This window comes from Salmo salar, chromosome 06 (genome assembly GCF_965601325.2).
Source record: "Salmo salar chromosome 06, fSalSal1, whole genome shotgun sequence".
Taxonomy (NCBI): domain Eukaryota; kingdom Metazoa; phylum Chordata; class Actinopteri; order Salmoniformes; family Salmonidae; genus Salmo; species Salmo salar.
The window spans coordinates 71,348,503-71,372,854 of record NC_138296.1 but is presented as its reverse complement, the minus strand read 5'-3'; the positions used below and the strand labels follow the sequence as shown (position 1 = coordinate 71,372,854).

Genomic DNA, 24,352 nt, shown 5'->3' with positions numbered 1-24,352 from the left:
AATGACAACAGTGAAGACATCAGTGTATTTGAATTTTATTGGATCTCAATGGGACTCACATGCAAGTGGGGGAGAGGAGAGGAGTGATGCCATCCAAGAACCAAACAACACTGCCTTCAACCAAATATATAGCAAACATTGTTATCCACATTATTGTATATGATACGTTTTATGTATCTTTTTCTTTCTCAACACATTAAGATAGTCACTTTGGAAGAAAAACGACACATGGAACATCCAGTGTATATCTGAACACTTTACAGCCAATTAGTTCGCAACACCCCTGGAGTGTTGCTACAGGGACGATACAACCGTACTGATCACTGCACCACAATGACCTTGTGGAAGTGTCCCAATAATGTTTACAAACATTTCCTTGTCTCATTCACTCCATGACCACTGATAGGTGTAAGGACTGCATTGTTTCCACCAACTGCCTTTCACCTATCGATTCAATTCAGATAATTGGCCGTTAAGGAAAGGAGACAAGTATATTTAGATTTTTAAAAGTATTTGGATGCAGCCCAGATCAACTTCACTTGACATGCTTAAATGCAGTACCACTTCACACCAATAGGGAGTGCAACAGTAAACACTGGGACTGAGTTTGCATTCAATACTGCCTTCAAATACAGATAGGGAGATACTGTACAAGGGAAAGGATCTTTTTTGAATCTTCTTGCATTTTTTTCAATCTTACAATTCATAGACATAATTAAAATATATGATACATTTTCTCTCAAAATAAAGACTAAAGAAATATATGTATAATCTATAATTTAAAATGTTCAAAAACGCATATGTCAATTTGAACAGTCAACAAATTTTGCATGTAACACACAATAAAAAAAACAGACAAAATAAAAACAAAAATGAATTGAATGTAAAATGGAAGTTGTCATATGATTCATCATCTCGTAAACCCAGATTTGTGATGATACATATTTCAATATTCATCAATATACACCCATAGAACTGTATAAGAAGCTGGATGGATCAATGAATGGAGAGAAGTACAACTAAGTGTTGAATAACATCAGCAACACAGCTCAGTACAGAATTTGATTGGACAGCAAGGGAGGGGATAGGGCAGGGATTGGCCAGTGAGGTTTACACACACCGAACACAGTCCACGGTTAACAACACATTCCAACTCAGCTCTTTCAGGGAGTACCAGAATGATTCAAAATACAATAGAATTTTTTATGTTACATTTTTTTGTCTTAATTTAAGTAAAGGATAACATTGAAGTACACTCACACAGACATACACATTTTTGTTTTCTGTATTTAGGATTCACATCCACGGTTTGTGCTAAAACATCAGACAGAGAGGGAGGGCGGGGTTACGGGGAAGTCAGAGGGCAGGGGTCGTAATGCTGATGGCTGACTGGCTGAAGGGACTTGGGCGTGACAGGAAGGCGGGGAGTGCACACATCCACATCCATAGAGCTCCAGACACAATGACAACCTCTGGAGTGGAGAGAGAGAGAGAGAGTTGATTACCACAATGTTATTCTGAAACTCTCTCTTTTCATTGCATTGTGTGTATGTAGTTTGGTGCCACTGTGATAGAGAGAACCCTACCTTGAAGGGTTAGAGGGGTTTACATGAAGTCCTTGATGTTGAGGTCATCCAGGGCATTCTTGGGGGGTGGAGGCCTCCTCGGACTCCCGGCCATCCCTGGAGATCCCATCTGTCACAGGAAACACTGTGTCATGGAATAGGTGTGTGTGTGTGTGTGTATGTGTGTGTGTGTGTGTGTGTGTGTGTGTGTGTCTTACCGGTGCTCCTGGGGTTGCAGGGGCTCCAAAGCCTGGCCTAACCATGGGCATCATGGGAGCTCCAGCCCCGACCGCGCCACCCTGAGACAGAGAGAGGAGACAGTCAGACGCTATGGCAGCTACTATCTCTCACAGTGGCACCAAACTACGTGGGCCACCTAATGGGGTCATTGGCCATCTTAGGTGCTCCTAATGGTCCTAGACCGAGGGCGGGGTGGTCTTACCATGCTGAATCCTTGGTTAGACCCCATAAAAGAAGGGGACCCCATTGGAACGTTCTAGGGGTGTGGAGGGGGGAAGAGGAGGTGGGATGTTACTACACTACATACAACACAGGCACAACAAAGACAACACTGCAACTGCAAACACACAGACATATCATTGACACACACACACAACACAGACAAAGACATCATTAAAAGAGATTCAACACAGAGAGAGAGAGAGAGAGATCACATAGAAAACCTAGCCTCTAAGATCAGGTTCAGGTGATTTGCTCAAGCAGAAGCATTTGAAGAGCACAGGGTCAATTATAGGAACACATGATCAGGCAGACCAGTTTAATCAGCAACTAAATATCTGATTTTTATATCAGTAGTGAGGCTTTGGCTAAATTAACAGCTGAAGCCATGGGGTAATACAGCAACTATAGACCCTATAGCGAAAGCTTTTTGGCCAAGTGAAGCAATGGTAAGTGCAGCATATTAAATTATGAAGCTAAAGTGATCTAAATGCGACTGTTTTGTAGTGTGTTTCATTTGGACCCTAGGAAGAGGAGCTGTTGCTAAAGAAAGCCAATGGGGATGGAAATAAAGATATATGCAGATGAGCAGGGCATTTCGGGGTCAGCGAAGGGTCATGTGGTTTGCTCGAGGTCAGAACCATAAGAGAAGAAACGGGAAGTGGTTTTCCAAGCAGCTCCTTAGTTTGGGACAAACATCAGCCCTCCCAGAGCTCTCCAGGGGTTATTCCCAATCCAACCCCTAGTTTTCCCACAAAATGTTCACCCCTTTTAAACCGAACGCCAAACTCCAAATTTCCATTTTCCCAGTGTTGTGATTGGACCACCCTGGAGAGTCAGAGAGGAAAGGCGCGTGTAATTGGTTCCATTCCATGCCCGTCACTGCCATGTCGCTGCACTCCATGCTATTTGAACCAGACAACATTTACCATGGGAGCGCCCCAACTGGGAGGAGCTACCTGAGGAGTTGACCAGCCTCCCATCGTGTTCTCCCCCCTGCGGAAGAGATGTCAATCAGTCAGTAAGCCAAAAGAAAATGAGAAAGAAAAGACAGCTATAGCCTCCCAACCTTTTAAAATGTAAAGCTCATTGACCACATGGAAAATGCTATGTGATTGTAATCCATGGCATTAAGTGACATTTCGACACACAAATAGACACAGACTCAAAACAGGAAAACTTACGGTTTTTGGCTCCCCATTCCCAGATCTGAGAGAGAGAAAATAAGACATTGGACAATTAATATTTCCCAGTCACAGAATAATGTCTGTTCAGTATCTTATCACATTTGTAAGTACTATGTAACATGATGTACCGCCACTCTAATGACAATGTACCTAGCAGCGGTATGTAACTACTATGTAAATTCATGTCTATGCATAGGTGGGCAGCACCATGATGCTGAAATGCTTCAGGCCAATTAGAGGTCACTGTCCTGCGTCTGCTCAGAGACTTACTGCTAGCCATGCTAGCCATGGTGGCGTCCAGGTCTCCTCCCATAGGTTTGACTGGAGACGAGGCTGCCCCGGCCTGGGGCGTCATAGAAGGCATCAACACATCCCCTAGACCATCAAACGCTACAGGAGACACGAGGAGGGGGGAGAGAGAGATAGCAATGGGGAGGGGGGAGAAGAGGATGGAGAGGGGGAGAGAGAAAAGGGAGAGAGAGAAAGGGGTGAGAGAGAGGGAAAGGGGAGAGTGAGAGAGAGAGAGAGAGAGAGAGGGAGAGAGTGAGAGAGAGAGAGAGCGAGAGAGAGGGGGTGAGAGACAGGTTTAGATCAAACAGCCACAATAATCCTCTCAGATCATAACAGGAGGGGTCCTCCTTACGAGTGGGATTACCATGATAACATATTGATACGGTCTCCATGTCAACAGTGATCAGAGACGAGTATAGCAAGCCCTTGTACTGACACTCACTATGACTGTGAGGACATGTACTGTGCTTTCACACACACACACACACACACACACACACACACACACACACACACACACACACACACACACACACACACACACACACACACACACACACACACACACACACACACACACACACACACACACACACACACACACACACACACAGTTTAAGTAATGCTCTCCATGTACATGTAATATCAATAAAGAGCATTTATATTTTGTTTACTTAACACTACTCAATAGTGTTACACTCTTGTGGTGTTATCTACAACCTAAAAGGTTTCTTCGGCTGTCCCCATAGAATAACCCTTTGAAAAAACATTTTTGGTTCCAGGTTGAATCCTTTTGGTTTCCATGTAGAATCCTTTCCACAGAGGGTTCTACATGGAACCAAAAAGGGTTCCCCTATGGGGACAGCCGAATAACCCTTTTGGAACCCTTTTTTCTAAGAGTGTAGTATCTTATTAGCTAGATTGTTTGAGATAGGGTATCACCCTCTGTATCTAGGTGACAGTTAGGATGCAGCCTCTACTCTAGAGTGAGAAAGCACTGCAGCCTAGCCAGTACAAAGCTAAATGGGCATTGTGATGTGAGCATCTCACACATTGTATATATTAAGCATCTGGCAGAGCAGAGGGACCAGAACAGCAGCAGCTCTCCTACTGCAATGCAGCAATGCACTGTGGGAAACCAGCACATCAATGGGCCAGAACACTCACCCAATCAGAGTGCAGGAAGCAAGCAATGAGCCAGCCCCAGAGCCAGATGGAGAGAGGGTGGAGAGAGAGAAGAGAGAACGAGAGGATAGAGAGTGTGAGAGCGAGTGATTGAGAGCGAGAGACAAAGTGCAGAAGGACAAAAAGGGAGAGGGAGAGGATGGAAGGGTAAGAAGAAAGGGAGAGAGTAGTGAAGGGAAAAATAATGGAGTGAGTTAGATGACAAATGTTGCGAGAGAAAGAGAGATGGAGGAGAAAGAGTTAAGCCTTAAGCAGAAGTATTTGCAGATCGTCAGTAACATAGCATGCAGGCTAGTGACAGCCATGACCATGAAACAGGGAACATTGCCACGGTAACCCAGTTACCAGGGTTACCAAGTGGCTGAGTGAAAAACACTCAGTTGTCTCACACTTAGTTGTCTCTCTCATCAACTGAGTGAGAGAGACAACTAAGGACAGAAGCTAGAACAATAATGACCATACAAAACAGCAGTATGCATGTGGAATGGCCATAAAACCAAGTTACATACAATCAGGATGTATTCATTCAGACAGACTCATGTTCATATACATGTGTGTTGTCTGTTGTTACTAGTGTTATTAAATAAGTCAAATCAAGGAATGATCACTGTATACAAAATATGGATGTGAAATAACATATCTAGATTGTCAAAAATACACACACAATATGCTTTTAATATATCCACTGTAACTGTATAATGTCAGATATATTTGGCGATGTGGTTACATATTACAGTACAATGGAAAATATTATGTGGTACAGTTGAAGTCGGAAGTTTACATACACTTAGGTTGGAGTCATTAAAACTCGTTTTTCAACCACTCTACAAATGTCTTGTTAACAAACTATAGTTCTGGCAAGTCGGTTAGGACATCTACTTTGTGCATGATACAAGTAATTTTTCCAACAATTGTTTACAGACAGATTATTTCACTTATAATTCAATGTATCACAATTCCAGTGGGTCAGAAGTTTACATACACTAAGTTGACTGTGCCTTTAAACAGCTTGGAAAATTCCAGAAAATTATGTCATGGCTTTAGAAGCTTCTGATAGGCTAATTGACATCATTTTAGTCAATTGGAGGTGTACCTGTGGATGTATTTCAATGCCTACCTTCAAGCTCAGTGCTTCTTTGCTTGACATCATGGGAAAATCAAAAGAAATCAGCCAAGGGGACTGATGCACTTCACAAATACACTGTGTGCACAATTATTAGGCAAGTCAGTATTTTGACCATATCATCATTATTATGCATATTTCCCAACTCCAAGCTGTATAAACTGGAATGCTTATTGGATTTAAGCATATCAGGTGATGTGTATTTGTGTAATGAGGGAGGGTGTGGCCTAAGGAGATCAACACCCTATATCAAGGTGTGTATAATTATTAGGCAGCGTTTTTTCCTCAGGCAAAATGGGCCAAAAAAGAGATTTAACTGACTCTGAAAAGTCAAAAATTGTAAAAAGTATTTCAGAGGAATGCAGCACTCTTGAAATTACTAAGATATTGGGGCGTGATCACAGAACCATCAAACATTTTGTTGCAAATAGTCAACAAGGTCGCAAGAACCGTGTTGAGAAAAAAAGACGAAATTAACTGCAATATTCCAGAACTGCAACCTACCTGGAGTGCCCAGAAGTACAAGGTGTTCAGTGCTCAGAGACATGGCCAAGGTAAGGAAGGCTGAAACCCGACCACCACTGAACAAGACACATAAGTTGAAACGTCAAGACTGGGCCAAGAAATATCTGAAGACAGATTTTTCAAAGGTTTTATGGACTGATGAGATGAGAGTGACTCTTGACGGACCAGATGATGGGCCCGTGGCTGGATCAGTAACGGACGCGGAGCTCCACTTCGACTCAGACGCCAGCAAGGTAGAGGTGGGGTACTGGTATGGGGTGGGGGTACTGGTATGTGGCGGTATTATTAAAGATGAGCTAGTTGGACCTTTTTGGGTTGAAGATGGACTCAAACTCAACTCCCAAACCTACTGCCAGTTTTTAGAAGACACTTTCTTCAAGCAGTGGTACAGGAAAAATTCTGCATCTTTCAAGAAGACCATGATTTTTATGCAGGACAATGCTCCATCGCATGCATCGAAGTACTCCACTGCGTGGCTAGCCAGTAAAGGCCTTAAAGATGAAAGAATAATGACATGGCCCCCTTCCTCACCTGACCTAAACGCTATTGAGAACTTGTGGTCCCTTCTTAGATGGACGATTTACGGTGAAGGAAAACAGTGTCTGGGAGGCTGTGGTTGCTGCTGCACAAAAAGTTGATGGTCAACAGATCAAGAAACTGACAGACTTCATGGATGGAAGGCTTATGACTGTTATTGAAAAGAAGGGTGGCTATATTGGTCACAGATTTTTTTTTGAAATGTCAGAAATGTTTATACGTTGAGTTGTTTGTTTTATTCTCACTTTAACAGATGAAAATAAACAAGTGAGATGGAACTTTTCATTTTTCATTTAGTTGCATAATAATTCTGCACACTAATAGTTGCCCAATAATTGTGCACACATAGATATTCTCCAAAGAAAGCCAAAACCTCACTTTTACTTTCTTAAATATTCAGGTTTGAGGTTTATTAACATTTTGGATTGACCGAGAGCGCTGTAGTTGTTAAATAATAAAATTTATCCTCAAACATACAACTTGCCTAATAATTGTGCACACAGTGTAGATGGCCTCATGAGGAAGGAAAATTATGTGGAAATATTGAAGCAGCATCTCAAGACATCAGTCAGGAAGTTAAAGCTTGGTCGCAAATGGGTCTTCCAAATGGACAATGACACCAAGCATACTTCCAAACTTGTGGCAAAATGGCTTAAGGACAACAAAGTCAAGGTATTGGAGTGGCTAGCACAAAGCCCTGACCTCAATTCTATAGAAAATTTGTGGGCAGAACTGAAAAAGGATGTGTGAGCAAGAAGGCCTACAAACCTGACTCAGTTACATCAGCTCTGTGAGGAGGAATGGGCCAAAATTCACCCAACTTATTATGGAAAGCTTGTGGAAGGCTTCCCAAAATGTTTGACCCAAGTTAAACAATTTAAAGGCAATGCTACCAAATACTAATTGATTGTATGTAAAGTTCTGACCCACTGGGAATGTGATTAAATAAATAAATGCTGAAATAAATCACTCTACTATTATTCTGACATTTCACATTCTTAAAATAAACTGGTGATCCTAACTGACGTAAAACAGGGAATTTTTACTAGGATTAAATGTCAGGAATTGTAAAAAACGGAGTTTAAATATATTTGCCCAAGGTGTATGTAAACTTCTGACTTCAACTGTATATTTAAGCAATAATGCCCGAGGGTATGTGGTATATGACCAATATACCATGGCTAAGGTCTGTTCTTTAAGCACGACTCAACGTGGAGTGCCTGGATACAGTCCTTATCCCCCGAGGTGCCTTATTGCTATTATAAACTGGTTACCAACGGAATTAGAAGAGTAAAAATAAATGTTTTGTCATACGGTCTGATATAACACGGCTTTCAGCCAATCAGCATTCAGGTTTTGAACCATCCAGGTTATAATTACTGTTATGTGTCTTGCATACAATGTGAATGGGTCATGCCTGGTGGGTGTGTCGTGCATCGGTAGGTACGTTACCTGCCATCAGCTCAGCACCAGAGGCAGCTGCAGGGGCAGCAGGCTTGGTCTCTCCACCAGTGGAGTCTGATGGGTCAAACCAAACCATACCAGGCCAAGGTGGGCCAAGCCATTAGCAGTGCAGCATGAGGGCAGAGAAGGGTTAAGAAGTCAGCCTTCCACTCCACACTAGGAACACCAAACAGATAGAGCAGCGTTATCACTGTCAGATAGGACAGTAGACATACACAGGTATACACACATACAGTACACACCAATAGAAACTCATCTGATCCCAATATGCTGTGCCAAGTCTACATCTAAACTCAGCAAAAAAAGAAACATCCCTTTTGCAGGACCTTGTCTTTCAAAGATAATTCGTAAAAATTCAAATAACTTCACAGAGGCGGCGGCAGGTAGCCTGGTGGTTAGAGTGTTGGACTAGTAACCGAAAGGTTACAAGATCAAATCCCTGAGCTGACAAGGTAAAAATCTGTTGTTCTGTCCCTGAACAAGGCAGTTAACTGACTGTTCCTAGGCCGTCATTGAAAATAAGAATTTGTTCTTAATTAACTTGCCTAGTTAAATAAAGGTAGAATTAATTAAAAAACAGATCTTCATTGTAAAGGGTTTAAACACTGTTTCCCATGCTTGTTCCATGAACATGCACCTGTGGAACGGTTGTTAAGACACTAATAATTTACAGACAGTAGGCAATTAAGGTCACAGTTATGAAAACTTAGGACACTAAAAGAGGCCTTTCTGCGGGCTCTGAAAAACACCAAAAGAAAGATGCCCAGGGTCCCTGCTCATCTGTGTGAACGTGCCTTAGGCATGCTGCAAGGAGGCATGAGGACTGCAGATGTGGCCAGGGCAATAAGTTGCAATGTCCGTACTGTGAGACGCCTAAGACAGTGCTACAGGGAGACAGGACGGACAGCTGATCATCCTTGCAGTGGCAGACCACGTGTAACAACACCTGCACAGGATCGGTACATCCGAACATCAAACCTGCGGGACAGGTACAGGATGGCAACTACAACTGCCTGAGTTACACCAGGAACGCACAATCCCTCCATCAGTGCTCAGACTGTCCGCAATAGGCTGAGAGAGGCTGGACTGAGGGCTTGTAGGCCTTTTGTAAGGCAGGTCCTCACCAGACATCACCGGCAACAATGTCACCTATGGGCACAAACCCACCGTTGCTGGACCAGACAGGACTGGCAAAAAGTGCTCTTCACTGACGAGTCACGGTTTTGTCTCACCAGGGGTGATGGTCGGATTTGCGTTTATTGTCGAAGGAATGAGCATTAGACCGAGGCCTGTACTCTGGAGCGGGATCTATTTGGAGTGGAGGGTCCGTCATAGTCTGGGACAGTGTGTCACAGCATCATCGGACTGAGCTTGTTGACTTTGCAACCAATCACAACACTTTGCGTTACAGGCAAGACATCCTCCTCCCTCATGTGGTACCCTTCCTGCAGGCTCATCCTGACATGACCCTCCAGCATGACAATGCCACCAGCCATACTGCTCGTTCTGTGCGGGATTTCCTGCAAGACAGGATTGAGCACGTCTGGGACCTGTTGGATCGGCGGTTGAGGGCTAGGGCCATTCCCCCCAGTAATGTCAGGGAACTTGCAGGTACCTTGGTGGAAGAGTGGGGTAACATCTCACAGCAAGAACTGGCAAATCTGGTGCAGTCCATGAGGAGGAGAGGCACTGCAGTACTTAATGCAGCTGGTGGCCACACCAGATACCGACTGTTACTTTTGATTTTGCCCCCCCCCCCCCCCCCCTTTGTTCAGGGACACATTATTCAATTTCTGTTAGTCACATGTCTGTGGAACTTGTTCAGTTTATGTCTCAGTTGTTGAATCTTGTTATGTTCATACACATATTTACATATGTTAAGTTTGCTGAAAATAAACGCAGTTGACAGTGAGAGGACGTTTCTTTTTTTGCTGAGTTTACTTAGCAACACAAACTCAATATGCTCTAGAGAGGATTATGGGTCATCACAAATGAGAAATGTTGATGAAGGTGAATGACATGATAAAAATAATCAATTAAATAATAAAATAATAAATCAAAATGATGGATTTTTTGCTCAAGAGAGATATTTTTTCACAAAGGCCACTCGTGAAGACGGGGCATAGTGAGGGGTGGGGGGAGGGTGTACAGTTACCCACCCCCAAACAGGTCCATGATCACCCCCTTGTCCATTGGGGGGGCTGAGGAGAGGGGGGTAGGGGAGGAGAAGGAATCTGTTATAAGGGGAGGGTAGAGGAGGATTAGATTGGTACACAATCAGTATCCCTGAAATACAATAATTCACATGCACAAATGTACATATAGAAACAGCACTCCAAACACATGCTGAGAAAGACAAGGTTTTAATTTATAATACATAAACACACTGAGACACAAAGTAGAGTGGAGAGAGAGAGAGAGAGAGAGAGAGAGAGAGAGAGAGAGCAGCTGAGGCCCTGCTCAATAGCCTGTAGCAGACCCAGAGGAAATCATTCACAATTCCTTTTCTTCACTGATCAAGGACAACAAGATAACCGATGGAGAGAAATAAGATGGAGAATGGAGGAGAGGGGAAAAGAGGGCAAAGGGAAAGAGGGAGAGGGGAGGAGAGTACCAAGGAGGAGAGCAGTGAGATGACGCTAGTCTGGGTACCTGCTCCAAACATGTCAACACTGGGGGCAAGGTCTGCTTTGGTGAAGCTTGGATCTGGCCTGGAATCAAACATAGCTACAGGGCAAGAAAACACCCACCCCCCCACACACACAGAGATGAGTACAGCAGAGTACAAACACTGATTAATTAGATTAACAATTGTGATTGAAAGGCAATGCAGGAGCAGAGAGGCAGCAGAATGCATCCAAGCTGAAAGGTAGCAGAGGAACAGAAACATGTGCAAGTTAGCCTCACAAAGAGAAAAGGACACCCAGGAAAAATGCAGTCGACTGAAAAAACGCAGAAGAGAGGAGGACATGGATGCAGAGTAGAGGACAGGGACGAAAGGGGACAAAAGCATAGGTTAAGAAGTACCACACACACATGCATAAACATTTACCACTCAAGAGGTCTATCGATGGGGGTGGTGGGGGGATAGGTGCTGTGATGGTGGATGAGGGGGCAGAAGGGGGCGCCACTGAGTTAAAGCAGTTGTTCTCCATAGGCATCATGGCAAACAGGTCCAGCCCTGGGCCTACTGCATCTGAGCTACCACCAGAGGGGGCAAAGGCGTCTTTGGGAGGAGAGAACAGGGGGAAGGGATGACAAGAGAAGATGAGGATGTTACACAATGACCACAACACAGTGTAAAACGAAGAGCTATATTCTGTTCAATAGGGAAGAGGAGTAGCTGCATTTGTCTGAGATTCTGAGGGAGAAGATACAAGCTCAGTTAGGAATTCACAGCTCCATATTCTTTAGGAACACACAGTAAATGTAAAAACGATGAAGTACTGTATATGATCAAGAGATAATCTGGAAAATATGCATGTCTGATGAAAAATTATAGGAAAAGAGCATGATTTGTGAAGAGGTGAAGCAGGAAACATCTTTGAAAAAACAATATTAGTAATATTCATCCTCTCTCATTATACTCTCTGGTATACCAATAACCAGTGGTGTAAAGTACTTAAGTAAATATATTTTAAAATAATACTTAATACGTTTTTTGGGTATCGGTACTTTACCATTTATATTTTTATCAACTTCTACTTCACTACATTCCTGAAAAAACAATATAATTTTTACTCCCTACATTTTCCCTGACACCCAAAAGTCCTTGTTACATTTTGACAGGAAAATGGTCCGATTCACACACTTATCAAGAGAACATCCATGGTCATCCGTACCTCCTCTGATCTGGTGGACTCACTAAACACAAATGCTTGATTTGTAAATTATGTCCGAGTGTTGGAGTGTGCCTCTGGTGATCCGTCAATAATTTAAAAAAAGAACATTGTGCCGACTGGATTGCTTAAAATAAGGAATTTGAAATGGTTTATACTTTTACTTTTGATACTTAAGTACATTTTAGGAATTCAATTTACTTGTAATACTTACAGTTGAAGTCGGAAGTTTAGCCTTAGCCAAATACATTTAAACTCAGTTCTTCACAATTCCTGACATTTAATCATAGTAAAAATTCCATGTCTTAGGTCAGTTAGGATCACCACTTTATTTTAAGAATGTGAAATGTCAGAATAATAGTAGAGAAAATTATTTATTTTAGCTTTTATTTCTTTCATCACATTCCCAGTGGGTCAGAAGTTTACATACACTCAATTAGTATTTGGTAGCATTGCCTTTAAATTGTTTAACTTGGGTCAAACGTTTAACGTAGCCTTCCACAAGCTTCCCACAATAAGTTGGGTGAATTTTGGCCCATTCCTCCTGACAGAGCTTGTGTAACTGAGTCAGGTTTGTAGGCCTCTTGCTCGCACACGCTTTTTCAGCTCTGCCCACAAATTTTCTATAGGATTGAGGTCGGGGCTTTGTGATGGCCACTCCAATACCTTGACTTTGTTGTCCTTAAGCCATTTTGCCACAACTTTGGAAGTATGCTTGGGGGCATTGTTAATTTGGAAGACCCATTTGCGACCAAGCTTTAACTTCCTGACTGATGTCTTGAGATGTTGCTTCAATATATCCACATAATTTTCCTTCCTCATGACCCCATCTATTTTGTGAAGTGCACCAGTCCCCCCTGCAGCAAAGCACCCCCACAACATGATGCTGCCTCCCCCTTGCTTCATGGATGGGATGGTGTTCTTCGGCTTGCAAGCCTCCCCCTTTTTCCTCCAAACATAACGATGGTCATTATGGCCAAACAGTTCCTTTTTTGTTTCATCAGACCAGAGGACATTTCTCCAAAAAGTACGATCTTTGTCCCCATGTGCAGTTGCAAACCGTAATCTGTTTTTTTTATGGCGGTTTTGGAGCAGTGGCTTCTTCCTTGCTGAGCGGCCTTTCAGGTTATGTCGATATAGGACTCGTTTCATCTTCACAAGGTCCTTTGCTGTTGTTCTGGGATTGATTTGCACTTTTCGCACCAAAGTACGTGTCACGCCCTGACCATAGAGAGCCTTTTATTCTCTATGCTGGTTAGGTCGGGGTGTGACTAGGGTGGGTTATCTAGGTTGTTTTATGTCTATGTTGGCCTGGTATGGTTCCCAATCAGAGGCAGCTGTTTATCGTTGTCTCTGATTGTGGATCATATTTAAGCAGCCATTTCCCCACTGGGTTTTGGGGGATCTTGTTTTGAGTTAGTGCATGTAGCACCTCTGATGTTACGGTTAGTTGTTTGTTTCCTTTTGTTTTGTAAGTTTCACTAAATAAAATGATGTGGAACTCAGAGCACGCTGCGCCTTGGTCCGTCTCTCCACACAACCGTGACGGAAGATCCCACCACAACAGGACCAAGCAGCGTGCCCAGGAGGAGATGGCATCCTGGGCTTTGGAGGAGATCGAGCAGAAAATATCCTGGACTTGGGAGGAAATCATGTCAGGACACGAAAGCCTGCTGTGGAAGCAGACGCAAGGAGAGAAGGGAGGACAGTGACGACGCCGGGGTTCGCCGGGGTTTTTTTTGGGGGGGGGGGGGGACACGGGGTGGTTGGCGGAGCCGAGGGGTGAACCAGTGACAACCTGGGAGGAGGTAGAGAGATTATCAGTCGACCCAGGGAGAGTGCCAAAGCCCGCCAGGGAGTCAATGGAACAGTGCGAGGAGGGATACCGGAGAATGGAGTTGGCGAGGAGTATGCGGCAACGCAGGCGTTTGGAGGAGCGTGTCACCAGTCCGGTGAAATCTGTGCCGGTCCCACGCATCAGGTCTCCAGTGCGCCTCCCCAGTCCGGTACGTCCTGTGTCTCCTCCTTGTACTCGCCCTGAAGTACATGTCCCCAGTCTGGTACGTCCTGTGCCTGCTCCCCGCACTCGCACTGATGTACACTTCCACAGCCCAGTACGTCCTGTGCTAGCTCCCAACGCTCGCCGTGCGAAGTGTGTCATTGTTCCGGTACAAGTTGTGCCGGTTCTACGCACCAGGTCTCCAGTGCGCCTCCACAGTCCGACACTGGCCTGAAGAGCGTGTCACCAGTCCGGTGCAACCTGTACTGGCCCCACGCATCAGGCCTCCAGTGCGCCTCCCCAGTCCAGAGCGTCCTGCGACGGTCCACAGTCCGGAACCTCCTGCGACGGTCCACAGTCTGGAACCTCCTGCGACGGTCCAGAGGCCGGAGCCTTCCTCTGCGACGATGCCCAGTCCAGGCACGGCGTCCAGTCCAGCTCCAGGGCCGGAGCTTTTCTCTGCGCCGGTGCTCAGTCCAAGCACGGCGTCCAGTCCCGCTCCGAGGCCGGAGCCTTCCTCTGCGCCGGTGCTCAGTCCTGGCACGGTGTCCAGTTCCGCTCCAAAGCCGGAGCCTTCCTCTGTGTCGGGGCCTGGTCCAGGCAGGGCGGCCAATTCAGCTCCATGGCCGGAGCCTTCCTCGGCGCTGGTGCCCAGTCCGGGTGCAGCGTCCAACCCAGCTCCATGACCGGGGCCCTTCTCCACGCCGATGCTCAGTCCGGGCAGTGTTCTACCCAGCTCCATGGCCGGACCCGTGGTCTGGGCGGGGGCAAAGACCCGCACCAGAGCCGCCACCGACACTAGTAACCCCCCCTACCCTCCCCAGTTGGTTTCAGGTTTTGCGTCCAGAGTCCGCACCTTTGGGGAAGGGGGCTACTGTCACGCCCTGACCATAGAGAGCCTTTTTTATTCTCCATTTTGGTTAGGTCGGGGTGTGACTAGGGGGGTGTTCCTATCTAGGTTGTCTAGTTCTATGTTGGCCTGGTATGGTTCCCAATCAGAGGCAGCTGTTTATCGTTGTCTCTGATTGGGGATCATATTTAGGCAGCCATTTCCCCACTGGTTTTTGTGGGATCTTGTTAATGTGGAGTTGCCTGTGAGCACTCCATAGCTTCACGTGTTCGTTGCTCTTTATTGTTTTTGTGAGTTTAATTTAATAAAGATATGAAACTCTACGTACGCTGCGCCTTGGTCTGAGTATGATTACAACGACGATCGTGAAAGTACGTTCATTTCTAGGAGACAGAACGCGTCTCCTTCCTGAGTGGTATGATGGCTGCATGGTCCCATGGTGTTTATACTTGCCTGCTATTGTTTGTACAGTTGAACGTGGTACCTTCAGGCATTTGGAAATTGCTCCCAAGGATGAACCAGACTTGTGGAGGTCTACCATTTTTTTCTGGGGTCTTGGCTGATTTCTTTTGATTTTCCCATGATGACAAACAAAGAGGCACTGAGGTTGAAGGTAGGCCTTGAAATACATCCACAGGTACACCTCCAATTGACTCAAATGATGTCAATTAGCCTATCAGAAGCTTCTAAAGCCATTACATAATTTTCTGGAAATTTACAAGCTGTTTAAAGGCACAGTCAACTTAGTGTATGTTAACTTCTTACCCACTGGAATTGTGATACATTGAAATATAAGTGAAATAATCTGTCTGTAAACAATTGTTGGAAAAATTACTTGTGTCATGCACAAAGTAGATGTCCGAACCGACTTGCCAAAACTATAGTTTGTTTACAAGAAATTTGTGGAGTGGTTGAAAAATGAGTTTTAATGACTCCAACCTAAGTGTATGTAAACTTCCAACTTCAACTGTAAGTATTTTTCAAACCGAATACTTTTAGACTTACTCAAGTACTATTTTACTGGGTGACTTTCACTTTTACCTGAGTCATTTTCTATTAAGGTATATTTCCCTTTACTCAAGTAAAAGTAGAATGGTGCCGGAAGGGATGGCTGCCGTTTTACGGGTTCCAAACCAACTGTGCTATTTAGTTAGTTTTTTCGCATTGTTGTAACTCATTTTGTACATAATGTTGCTACTACCATTTCTTATGACCGAAAAGAGCTTCTGGACATCAGAACCGCGATTACTCACCTCACTCTTGGCAAAGGTTTTTCTTTAATGAGTCTAACGCGAAGGATATACTGCTTTGCAGGGTGCCTTGTACGAATTTGCAGCTGAGTAGGTAAACCACCACTACCCTCCGTATTATTGACCAACGTGCAATCATTGGAAAACAAACTGGACGATCTACGAGTAAGACTATCCTACCAACGGGACATTAAAATCTGTAATATCTTGTGTTTCCCCGAGATGTGGCTGAATGACGACACGGATAATAAATAGCTGGCTGGCTTCTCTGTGCATCGGCACGGCAGAGCAGCTACATCTGGTAAGACGAGAGGCGGGGGTGTGCGTTTGTTTGTCAATAACTGCTGGTTCGCCATGTTTAATATTAAATAAGTCTCGAGGTATTGATAAGCTGTAGACCAAACTATCTACCTAGAGAGTTGTCATCTATATTATTCGTAGCCGTTTATTTACGTCCACAAACCGATGCTGGCACTAAGACGACACTCAATGAGATGTATAAGGCCATAAGCAAACAAGAAAATGCTCATCCAGAAGTGGCACCCCAGGTGGCCAGGGACTTTAATCAGGCAAATTTAAATCCGCAACCAGAGATGGGGAAAAAAACTCTAGACCACCTTTACTCACACACAGAGATGCGTACAAAGCTCTCCCTCGCCCACCATTTAGCAAATCTGACCATAATTCTATCTTCCTGATTCCTGCGTACAAGCAAAAACTAAAGCAGGAATGTCCAGTAACTCCCTCAACACGGAAGTGGTCAGATGACGCTACGCTACAGGACTGTTTTGCTAGCACAGACTAGAATATGTTCCGGGATTCATCCAATGACATTGAGGAGTATACCACCTCAGTCACCAGCTTCATCAATAAGTGTATTGACGACGGCATCCCCACTGTGACCGTACGTACATTTCGCAACCAGAAGCCATGGATTACAGGCAACATCCGCACCGAGCTAAAGGCTAGAGCTGCCGCTTTCAAGGAGCGGGACACTAATCTGGACGCATATAAGAAATCCTGCTATGCCCTCAGACAAACCATCAAACAGGCACTAAGATTGAATCCTACTACACCAGCTCTGACGCTCGTCGGATGTGGCAAGGCTTGAAAAATATTATGGACTACAAAGGAAAACCCAGCCGTGAGCCGCCCAGTGACACAACCCTACCAGATGAGCTAAATGCCTTTTATGATCGCATCAAGGCAAGCAACACTGAAGCATGCATGAGAGCACCAGCTGTTCCGGATGACTGTGTGATCACACTCTCCATAGCCGATGTGAGCAAGACCTTTAAACAGGACAACATTCACAAAGCCGTGGCACCAGACGGATTACCAGGACGTGTACTCAAAGCATGCGCGGATCAACTGGCAAATGTCTTCACTGACATTTTCAACCTCTCCCTGACCGAGTCAGTAATACTTACATGTTTCAAACAGACCACCATAGTCCCTGTTCCCAAGAAAGCGAAGGTAACCTGCCTAAATGATTACCGCCCATAGCACCCACGTCTGTAGCCATGAAGTGCTTTGAAAGGCTGGTCATGGCTCACATCAACACCATCATGCCTGAAACCCTAGACCCACTACAATTCGCATATCGCCCCAACAGATACACAGATGACGCAGTCACACTCCACACTGCCCTTTCCCAGCTGGACAAAAGGAACACCTATGTGAGAATGCTGTTCATTGACTACAGCTCAGCGTTCAACTCCATAGTGCCCACATAGCTCATCACTAAGCTAAGGACCCTGGGACTAAACACCTCCCTCTGCAACTGGATCCTGGCCGCCCTCAGGTGGTAAGGGTAGGCAACAACACATCTGCCACGCTGATCCTCAACACTGGGGCCCCTCAGGGGTGCGTGCTCAGTCCCGTCCAGTACTCCCTGTTCATCCACGACTGTGTGGACAAGCACGACTCCAACACCATCATTAAGTTTGCTGGCAACACAACAGTGGTAGGCCTGATCACCGACAACGATGTGACAGCCTATAGGGAGGAGGTCAGAGACCTGGCAGTGTGGTGCCAGAACAACAACCTCTCCCTCAATGTAAGCAAGACAAAGGAGCTGATTGTGGACTATCGGAAAAGGAGGGCCAAACAGGCCCCCATTAACATCTACGGGGCTGAAGTGGAGCGGGTCGAGAGTTTCAAGTTCCTTGGTGTCCACATCACCAACAAACTATCATGGTCCAAACACACCAAGACCGTTGTGAAGAGGGCACAACAACACCTTTTCCTCCTCAGGAGACTGAAAAGATTTGGCATGGGTCCCCAGATCCTCAAAACGTTCTACAGCTGCACCATCGAGAGCATCCTGCCCGTTTGCATCACCGCCTGGTATGGCAACTGCTCGGCATCTGACCGTTAGGCGCTACAGAGGGTAGTGCGTACGGCCCAGTACATCACTGGGTCCAAGCTTCCTGACATCCAAGACCTATATACTAGGTGGTGTCCGTGGAAAGCCCAAAAATTGTCAGAGACTCCAGTCACCCAAGTCATAGACTGTTTTGCAACCGCATGGCAAGCGATACTGGATCACCAAGTCTAGGACCAAAAGGCTCCTTAACTGCTTCTACCCCCAAGCCATAAGACTGTTGATCAAATTAATAAAATGGCCACCCGGATTATTTACATTGACAACCCCCCTGCCCCTTTGTTTTTACACTGCTGCTACTGGCTGTTTATTATGTATGCATAGTCACTTTACAAATTACCTCGACAAACCTGTACCCCGCACATTGACCCGGTACCGGTACACCCTGTATATAGCCTCGTTATTGTTATGTCATTTTGTTGTGTTACTTTTTTTTAAACTTTAGTTTGTTTAGTAAATATTTCCTCAACTCTATTTCTTGAACTGCATTGTTGGTTAAGGGCTTGTAAGTAAGCATTTCACGGTAGATCTACACCTGTTATATTCGGTGCATGTGACAAATACAATTTGATTTGATTTGACAATTTAGTACTTTTTCCACCACTGCCAATAACACACCAGATTTACAGAGTGTAACCAAGGAGCTTGCAGATGCATTTTGGGATAGAGTTTACCGAAGGAAAGGAAGCCCCAGGCGAAATCTAGCATGTATCGGTCAACCACTGTTCTCATAGCAACTTCAGCACCAATCTCCATGGTAACAACATCCGCCATGCCTAAAAACAACCAGCAGCATCACATCTCTAGGGAAACTAGCTACACCCGCCCACAACAATGGAATCAACACACTAGCCATACACAAAAGCAAATATACAAATGGATGCACCGAGCACTGGAACACAGCCAAACACACACATATGAACAATTACACAAATATAAATACAGTCATTTACACAGACAGACGCCACACAGTCACATATATACACATGTCCTGTAACCCACCGGCAGCAGCGTCGGCGGCTGGGGTTGGCGTGGAGGCCGGAGCTCCGCCCTCAGCAGAGGCATCAGATGTGGGAACAGGGGTCGAAAATGCATCTGATAGCCAACACACACACACACACACACACACACACACACACACACCACACACACACACACAGATGACAGAGAGAGAAGTAGAGAGAACAGGGAAAAGAAACACAAGCCAGAGATAATAAGTCAGTTAAAGAACTTCAGAAAAGGAAGGTCAAGAAGCCACTTAAAAGATAGAGTAGAGTTTAGAAATACTACTTTTACTTTATTAAGGTATTGCATGTACTTAATACACAGTATGGTACTATACTGTAGATTAAATACTTATTTCATGTCAGGTATACAATATTTAATATATTTGATTAATATACAAATTGAGTTTAGATTAGTTACAAAACATTTACTCTGTGGCATGAGTGATTGACAGGTGAAGGGGTGAATGAGAATACAGACAGGAGGCACAGCAGAGTGTACGGAAGGTAGGCTTTAGCTACAACTAAACTATAAAGCAGTAACTAGGTCTTTTACACTACATAACTGGACAAGCATGGCACAGAGTGAACCCAGTAACAAAGCAAGATTTCTCTTAGACCCGGGTTTCCCCAACTCGGTCCTGCCCCCCCCACAACCTAAAGGTGCCCCCCCCCCCCTCCCCGGCAGCATGTTAAGGTTTTCGCCCTAGCACTATACACCCGATTCAAATAACCAACTCATCATCACGTTTAGATTATTTGAATCAGCTGTGTAGTTCTAGGGCAAAAACCAAAACATGTACCCAGGGGGGAACCCAGGTCTGAGTTTGGGGAACCCGGTCTTAGGCGGTAATAAAGAACGTGACTGATTGATAGATTGGCTTTTCTCTAAAGTTGAGGAAAAGCTTTTGGACTATCAAACAAAAAGAAGCATGTGAAAAATGTATGAGTAGCATGTCTGAGTGTGTCTACAAGTGTGAGCATGCTTGTCTCTGTGTGTATATGTACAGAATGCATACCAGTATGTGTATGTACGTGTTGACTGACATGTTCTGACATGTTCTGCAAACATGGTGTGTTTGTTTTGGGGTATCTGTGTCACTGTGTGTATATGCATGTAGAGAACACTGTATGTTCTGTGTGCATGTGGCGGGTTGGTTTGGGTTGAGCTGTCCAGCAGAGATTCTGTTGTAGAGAATCCTCCAGAAGCCCACTAACCTCCCAGCAGATCCATATTCGTCGCGCCGGGGGTGGGGGCGGCGGCCGCACTAGGGGGAGGAGCCAGAGAGACTCCTGGCTCCGCAGCTGCAGGGGTGGACGTTACACCAGCGGCAGAGGGGACGGGTTCTACAGCTAGGGTGGAGTCAGGAAGCATGGACTCGCCCATTTCTGCAGGTACCCAAAAGGTGTACCAACCAACCCCAAAACAAGGTACCAAAACAACCCCATGAATCAACCCAAAATACCCCATAGGATCCAAAGCAACCAAAAAAATACCATTAAAAAGAAACGAAGGTACCAAATCAACCCAATTTCAAAAAAACAACCATCCCATTAGAACCAAAGCAACCAAAAACATAAAGTCCCCGTATGAACCAAAACCAATAAGGAAATGCGGGGGAGGGAAAGAAAGGAGAAAGAGAGAAAGAGAGGAAGAGAAAGAGACTGCTTCCTTAGACTAGAGCAACACAGTGGGAGATCTAGAGGTACTGACACATACTGTTAACACACTAGAGAGGTTAATACCAGAAACACTGTGGGATAGCACTCACCTGATCCAAGGAGGTCTGTGGCAGCATCCCCAGAAGAGCATGGGAGAAGGTGATGGGGAAAAAATGCAATTACATGACTGTTAATTAGATAATGTAACTACGTTTTCATTAATAATCAAGCTATGTATCAAGTTTTGATGTGGGACACTACCTCCCCAGGATGTAGGGGCTGCTGAGGCTCCTACTGACGGACCAGAGGAGGAGAGAGGGTCCAGATCTAAGAGAGAACTAGAGCGAGACAGAAGGGTGGAGACAGATGGAGAAATGGTGGCAGAGAGAGAGAGGATGAAAGGGAAAATACAGTCTCCCTTATTCACCATTTTATGACATAAAAATGGAACAGATAGAATCCTAAAATGCAAAAACTGAGGAAATCGCTGAGGAGATGAGGTAAATGCTGCGGTAGGTAGAGGAAGTGGACACTCACTCGGTGGCTTCTTCAGGTGGCGGCGCTATGGTGGGCACGGCGGCTGCAGATTTGGCGGGGGTGGAGGTCGGGGACACGTTATTGGTAGGGGACCCCTGGAATACAGAGAGAGAAATGCCTATTTGTATCCATGTGTTGACATATGAGCAGAAACAGAAAGGCGGTGAAAATCATGTTTAATCTTCCACTCACTTTTGTTGGAGACCTGAAAGAGAAAGGGAATAGTTAATATGACAATTTCATCACAGCTAGATATCACCTTTCAGAGCTGAAATCATATACATTGAAATTACTTATTTTCATGACTTTACAATAAACTCATCTGTCAGACCCCAAAGAAAGTGTGTATGCTCACCCTTCACTGTGATCCCCAATGATGAACAGAAAGGAACAAAGAGAGAATAACTATTAAAGTAAAAGATAATAACAGAAAACTGTATTCAGAACACTATTGTGCTGGGACAGTACAGAGCCCAAGTTATGAGTTTCCCTCTAGTTTTTCCTCACCCTGTCATTTCTCATGTACTATTTTCTCTGTGTAAAGACACCTATGGAGACATTTCCACATTTTTAGCTCTGTCAGAAATGGGTTGGTTAGAGACAGGGTCCTCTTACCCCTTCTTCCCCTCCAAACTGTTCATGTGTGTCTCCAGAGACTCCAGGATGCTGCTGGGAGCCTGAGGAGAGAAGAGAGAACCAATCAGAAACACAGTAACTGCAGGTTTATGGCACGAACTTCCTCATTCCGCCGCATGCCAACACTTCAAGTAACGCAACACCCAATTCTATTTCTATGGCAGCACCACTCCATACCCTTGGATTTTAACTCACCATACTATCCCACCTTTGTATAAACTCAATGTCCTGTAGAATGAAGTGTTCAGGAACATTTTACTTAAACTCTACCATATTTTGTGCAAACGGAAGCACACACACATATGCAAACACACACACAAACTGCAGTCAGCAGTGTCAGTCTGTAGAATGATCCCATGCCAACACCCCATCCTCCAAACAGGCACTCTGCCAAGCCACCCTGTGTCTCTATGGTTACCGGGTCCTCAATAGGCTTAAAGGGACAGTCCTCATCATCCGAGTCTACTAGGTCCGTCACCACCCCAGGGTGCAGACACTGGGTTCGCGGGCGGGGGGGGGGGGGGGGGGGGTGAGTGGGGATTATGCTGGATAAGACATCTCTGTGTGTATTTGTTACAACTATTTCATCATCCTTCCAGAGAGTAAGCACAAAAACAAGTGACTTACATAGTTGATGTCAGGAATATCATTTTTGTCCACTCCGACAGTCTGTGGAACAAAAAACACAGAGACAATTTCACAACCATATCAGTGCATCATTCTATTTGAAGTACAGACAGACACTGTATATGAGGAAGCACTGTGTTCGTTTATTTTGGAGTTAGAATGCACCCTAATCCGTTAGGAAGTTTCCTTTACCTCAGCAAGCTTCATGAACTCTCCGATCTTGGTGACCCTGGTCAGGAACCTCTTATAGATCTCCAAGGCCTCCTTGCAGTCACTCTTCTTCATCTTAAAGTATTTCTCTACAGACAATTAACAGTTGTTGTGAAAAAGAGCATCTGCTAAATGGCTACATGGTGAAAGGAAGTCATTTATCTATTAATTGTTGACAAAGAGTCTGTCTCAAATGGCCCCCTATTCCCTTCTACTTTTGACCAGGGCTCATGGGGCTCTGGTAACAAGTAGTGCACTATATAAGAAAAATGGTGGCATTTGGTATGCATCCAATGAAATGTCTAGCTGACCTAATAGATTGATGACCCCATCGTTGTAGGAGGCAAACAGCTTGACCAGATCCTTGAAGAGCAGGAGGAACCCTGCGTTGATGATAGGGTTATTCAGCTCCTTGGGATGGACCTGGGAGAGAGACCTTTTTATTTAACCAGTCATGTAGTATAAAAGAAGAGCATCAATTAACTCAAGCAATTAACTAATTTATTAAACTCCTGCAATATTCTGCTGTACCGAAACACCTCCAATTGTACACCCATACAGAAAGATCAAGGTCAATAGAACGAATAGCATCATTGCTATTGAGAGAGAGAGAAAGAGGGAAGAGAAGGTATTGAAGAGAAGAGAAAAAGAAAGTAAAAGAGAATGTTAAACAGGAAAATAAACAGTATTCTTTGTGGCCTGACATATATTACAGTTTTCAGCTAATGACCATACTGTAAGTCATCAGAACACAAGTCCCAGACAGACAGACAGACAGAGACAGACAGAGACAGACAGATGTAACCAAATCAATGGTGACCAGCATGTCCAACTCACATCAAACTCTAGCAGTGTGTCGATCTGGGTCTGCAGGACAGGCATGCCTTTCAACAGCTTTTCTGGAGTCATTGTCCTCATCACCCCCTCAGCACTGAGGTGGAAACACACAGGGAAGACCATCATGGATGAGGTGAATGACAGTATGAGGTGGGCCTCAGTGATGAGGTGAATGACAG

General features: G+C 44.8%; 2 protein-coding genes across 3 annotated transcripts in view; both read right to left on the bottom strand.

Moving 5' to 3' along the window:
• Positions 1-19: 19 nt before the first annotated feature.
• On the bottom strand, positions 20-22,063 carry LOC106607944 (clathrin coat assembly protein AP180). Its single transcript, XM_082976939.1, has 16 exons — positions 22,056-22,063; positions 21,864-21,958; positions 21,588-21,664; positions 21,437-21,451; positions 19,663-19,755; positions 11,389-11,562; positions 10,989-11,063; positions 10,496-10,570; positions 8,325-8,390; positions 3,482-3,601; positions 3,209-3,233; positions 2,954-3,020; positions 2,008-2,061; positions 1,784-1,864; positions 1,587-1,695; positions 20-1,472 (listed from the first exon to the last, which is right to left on the bottom strand). The coding sequence occupies exons 6-15, from the start codon at positions 11,498-11,500 to the stop codon at positions 1,606-1,608; spliced, it is 765 nt and encodes a 254-aa protein (XP_082833065.1). The 5' UTR covers positions 11,501-11,562; positions 19,663-19,755; positions 21,437-21,451; positions 21,588-21,664; positions 21,864-21,958; positions 22,056-22,063; the 3' UTR covers positions 20-1,472; positions 1,587-1,605.
• A 371-nt stretch (positions 22,064-22,434) lies between these two features.
• Positions 22,435-24,352, bottom strand: part of LOC145850284 (clathrin coat assembly protein AP180) — a 43,484-nt gene continuing 41,566 nt past the window's right edge. For both annotated transcript variants that reach the window (XM_082976937.1, XM_082976938.1), the window contains exons 6-10: positions 24,174-24,267; positions 23,648-23,759; positions 23,319-23,425; positions 23,127-23,168; positions 22,435-22,540 (exon numbers count right to left, since the gene is read on the bottom strand). In XM_082976937.1, coding sequence (XP_082833063.1) covers positions 22,475-22,540; positions 23,127-23,168; positions 23,319-23,425; positions 23,648-23,759; positions 24,174-24,267 — 421 coding nt within the window. In that variant the 3' untranslated portion in view covers positions 22,435-22,474. The remainder of the gene's footprint in view (positions 22,541-23,126; positions 23,169-23,318; positions 23,426-23,647; positions 23,760-24,173; positions 24,268-24,352) is intronic.

Coding starts and splice junctions, on each gene's coding strand:
- LOC106607944 (XM_082976939.1), bottom strand. CDS start 11,500: ATGATGCCTATGGAGAACAACTGCTTTAACTCAGTGGCGCCCCCTTCT. Junction 8,391..10,495: donor GATCATGGACCTGTTTGGGG/GTGGGTAACTGT, acceptor TTGACCCATCAG/ACTCCACTGGTGGAGAGACC. Junction 2,062..2,953: donor CCAGTTGGGGCGCTCCCATG/GTAAATGTTGTC, acceptor CCACACCCCTAG/AACGTTCCAATGGGGTCCCC.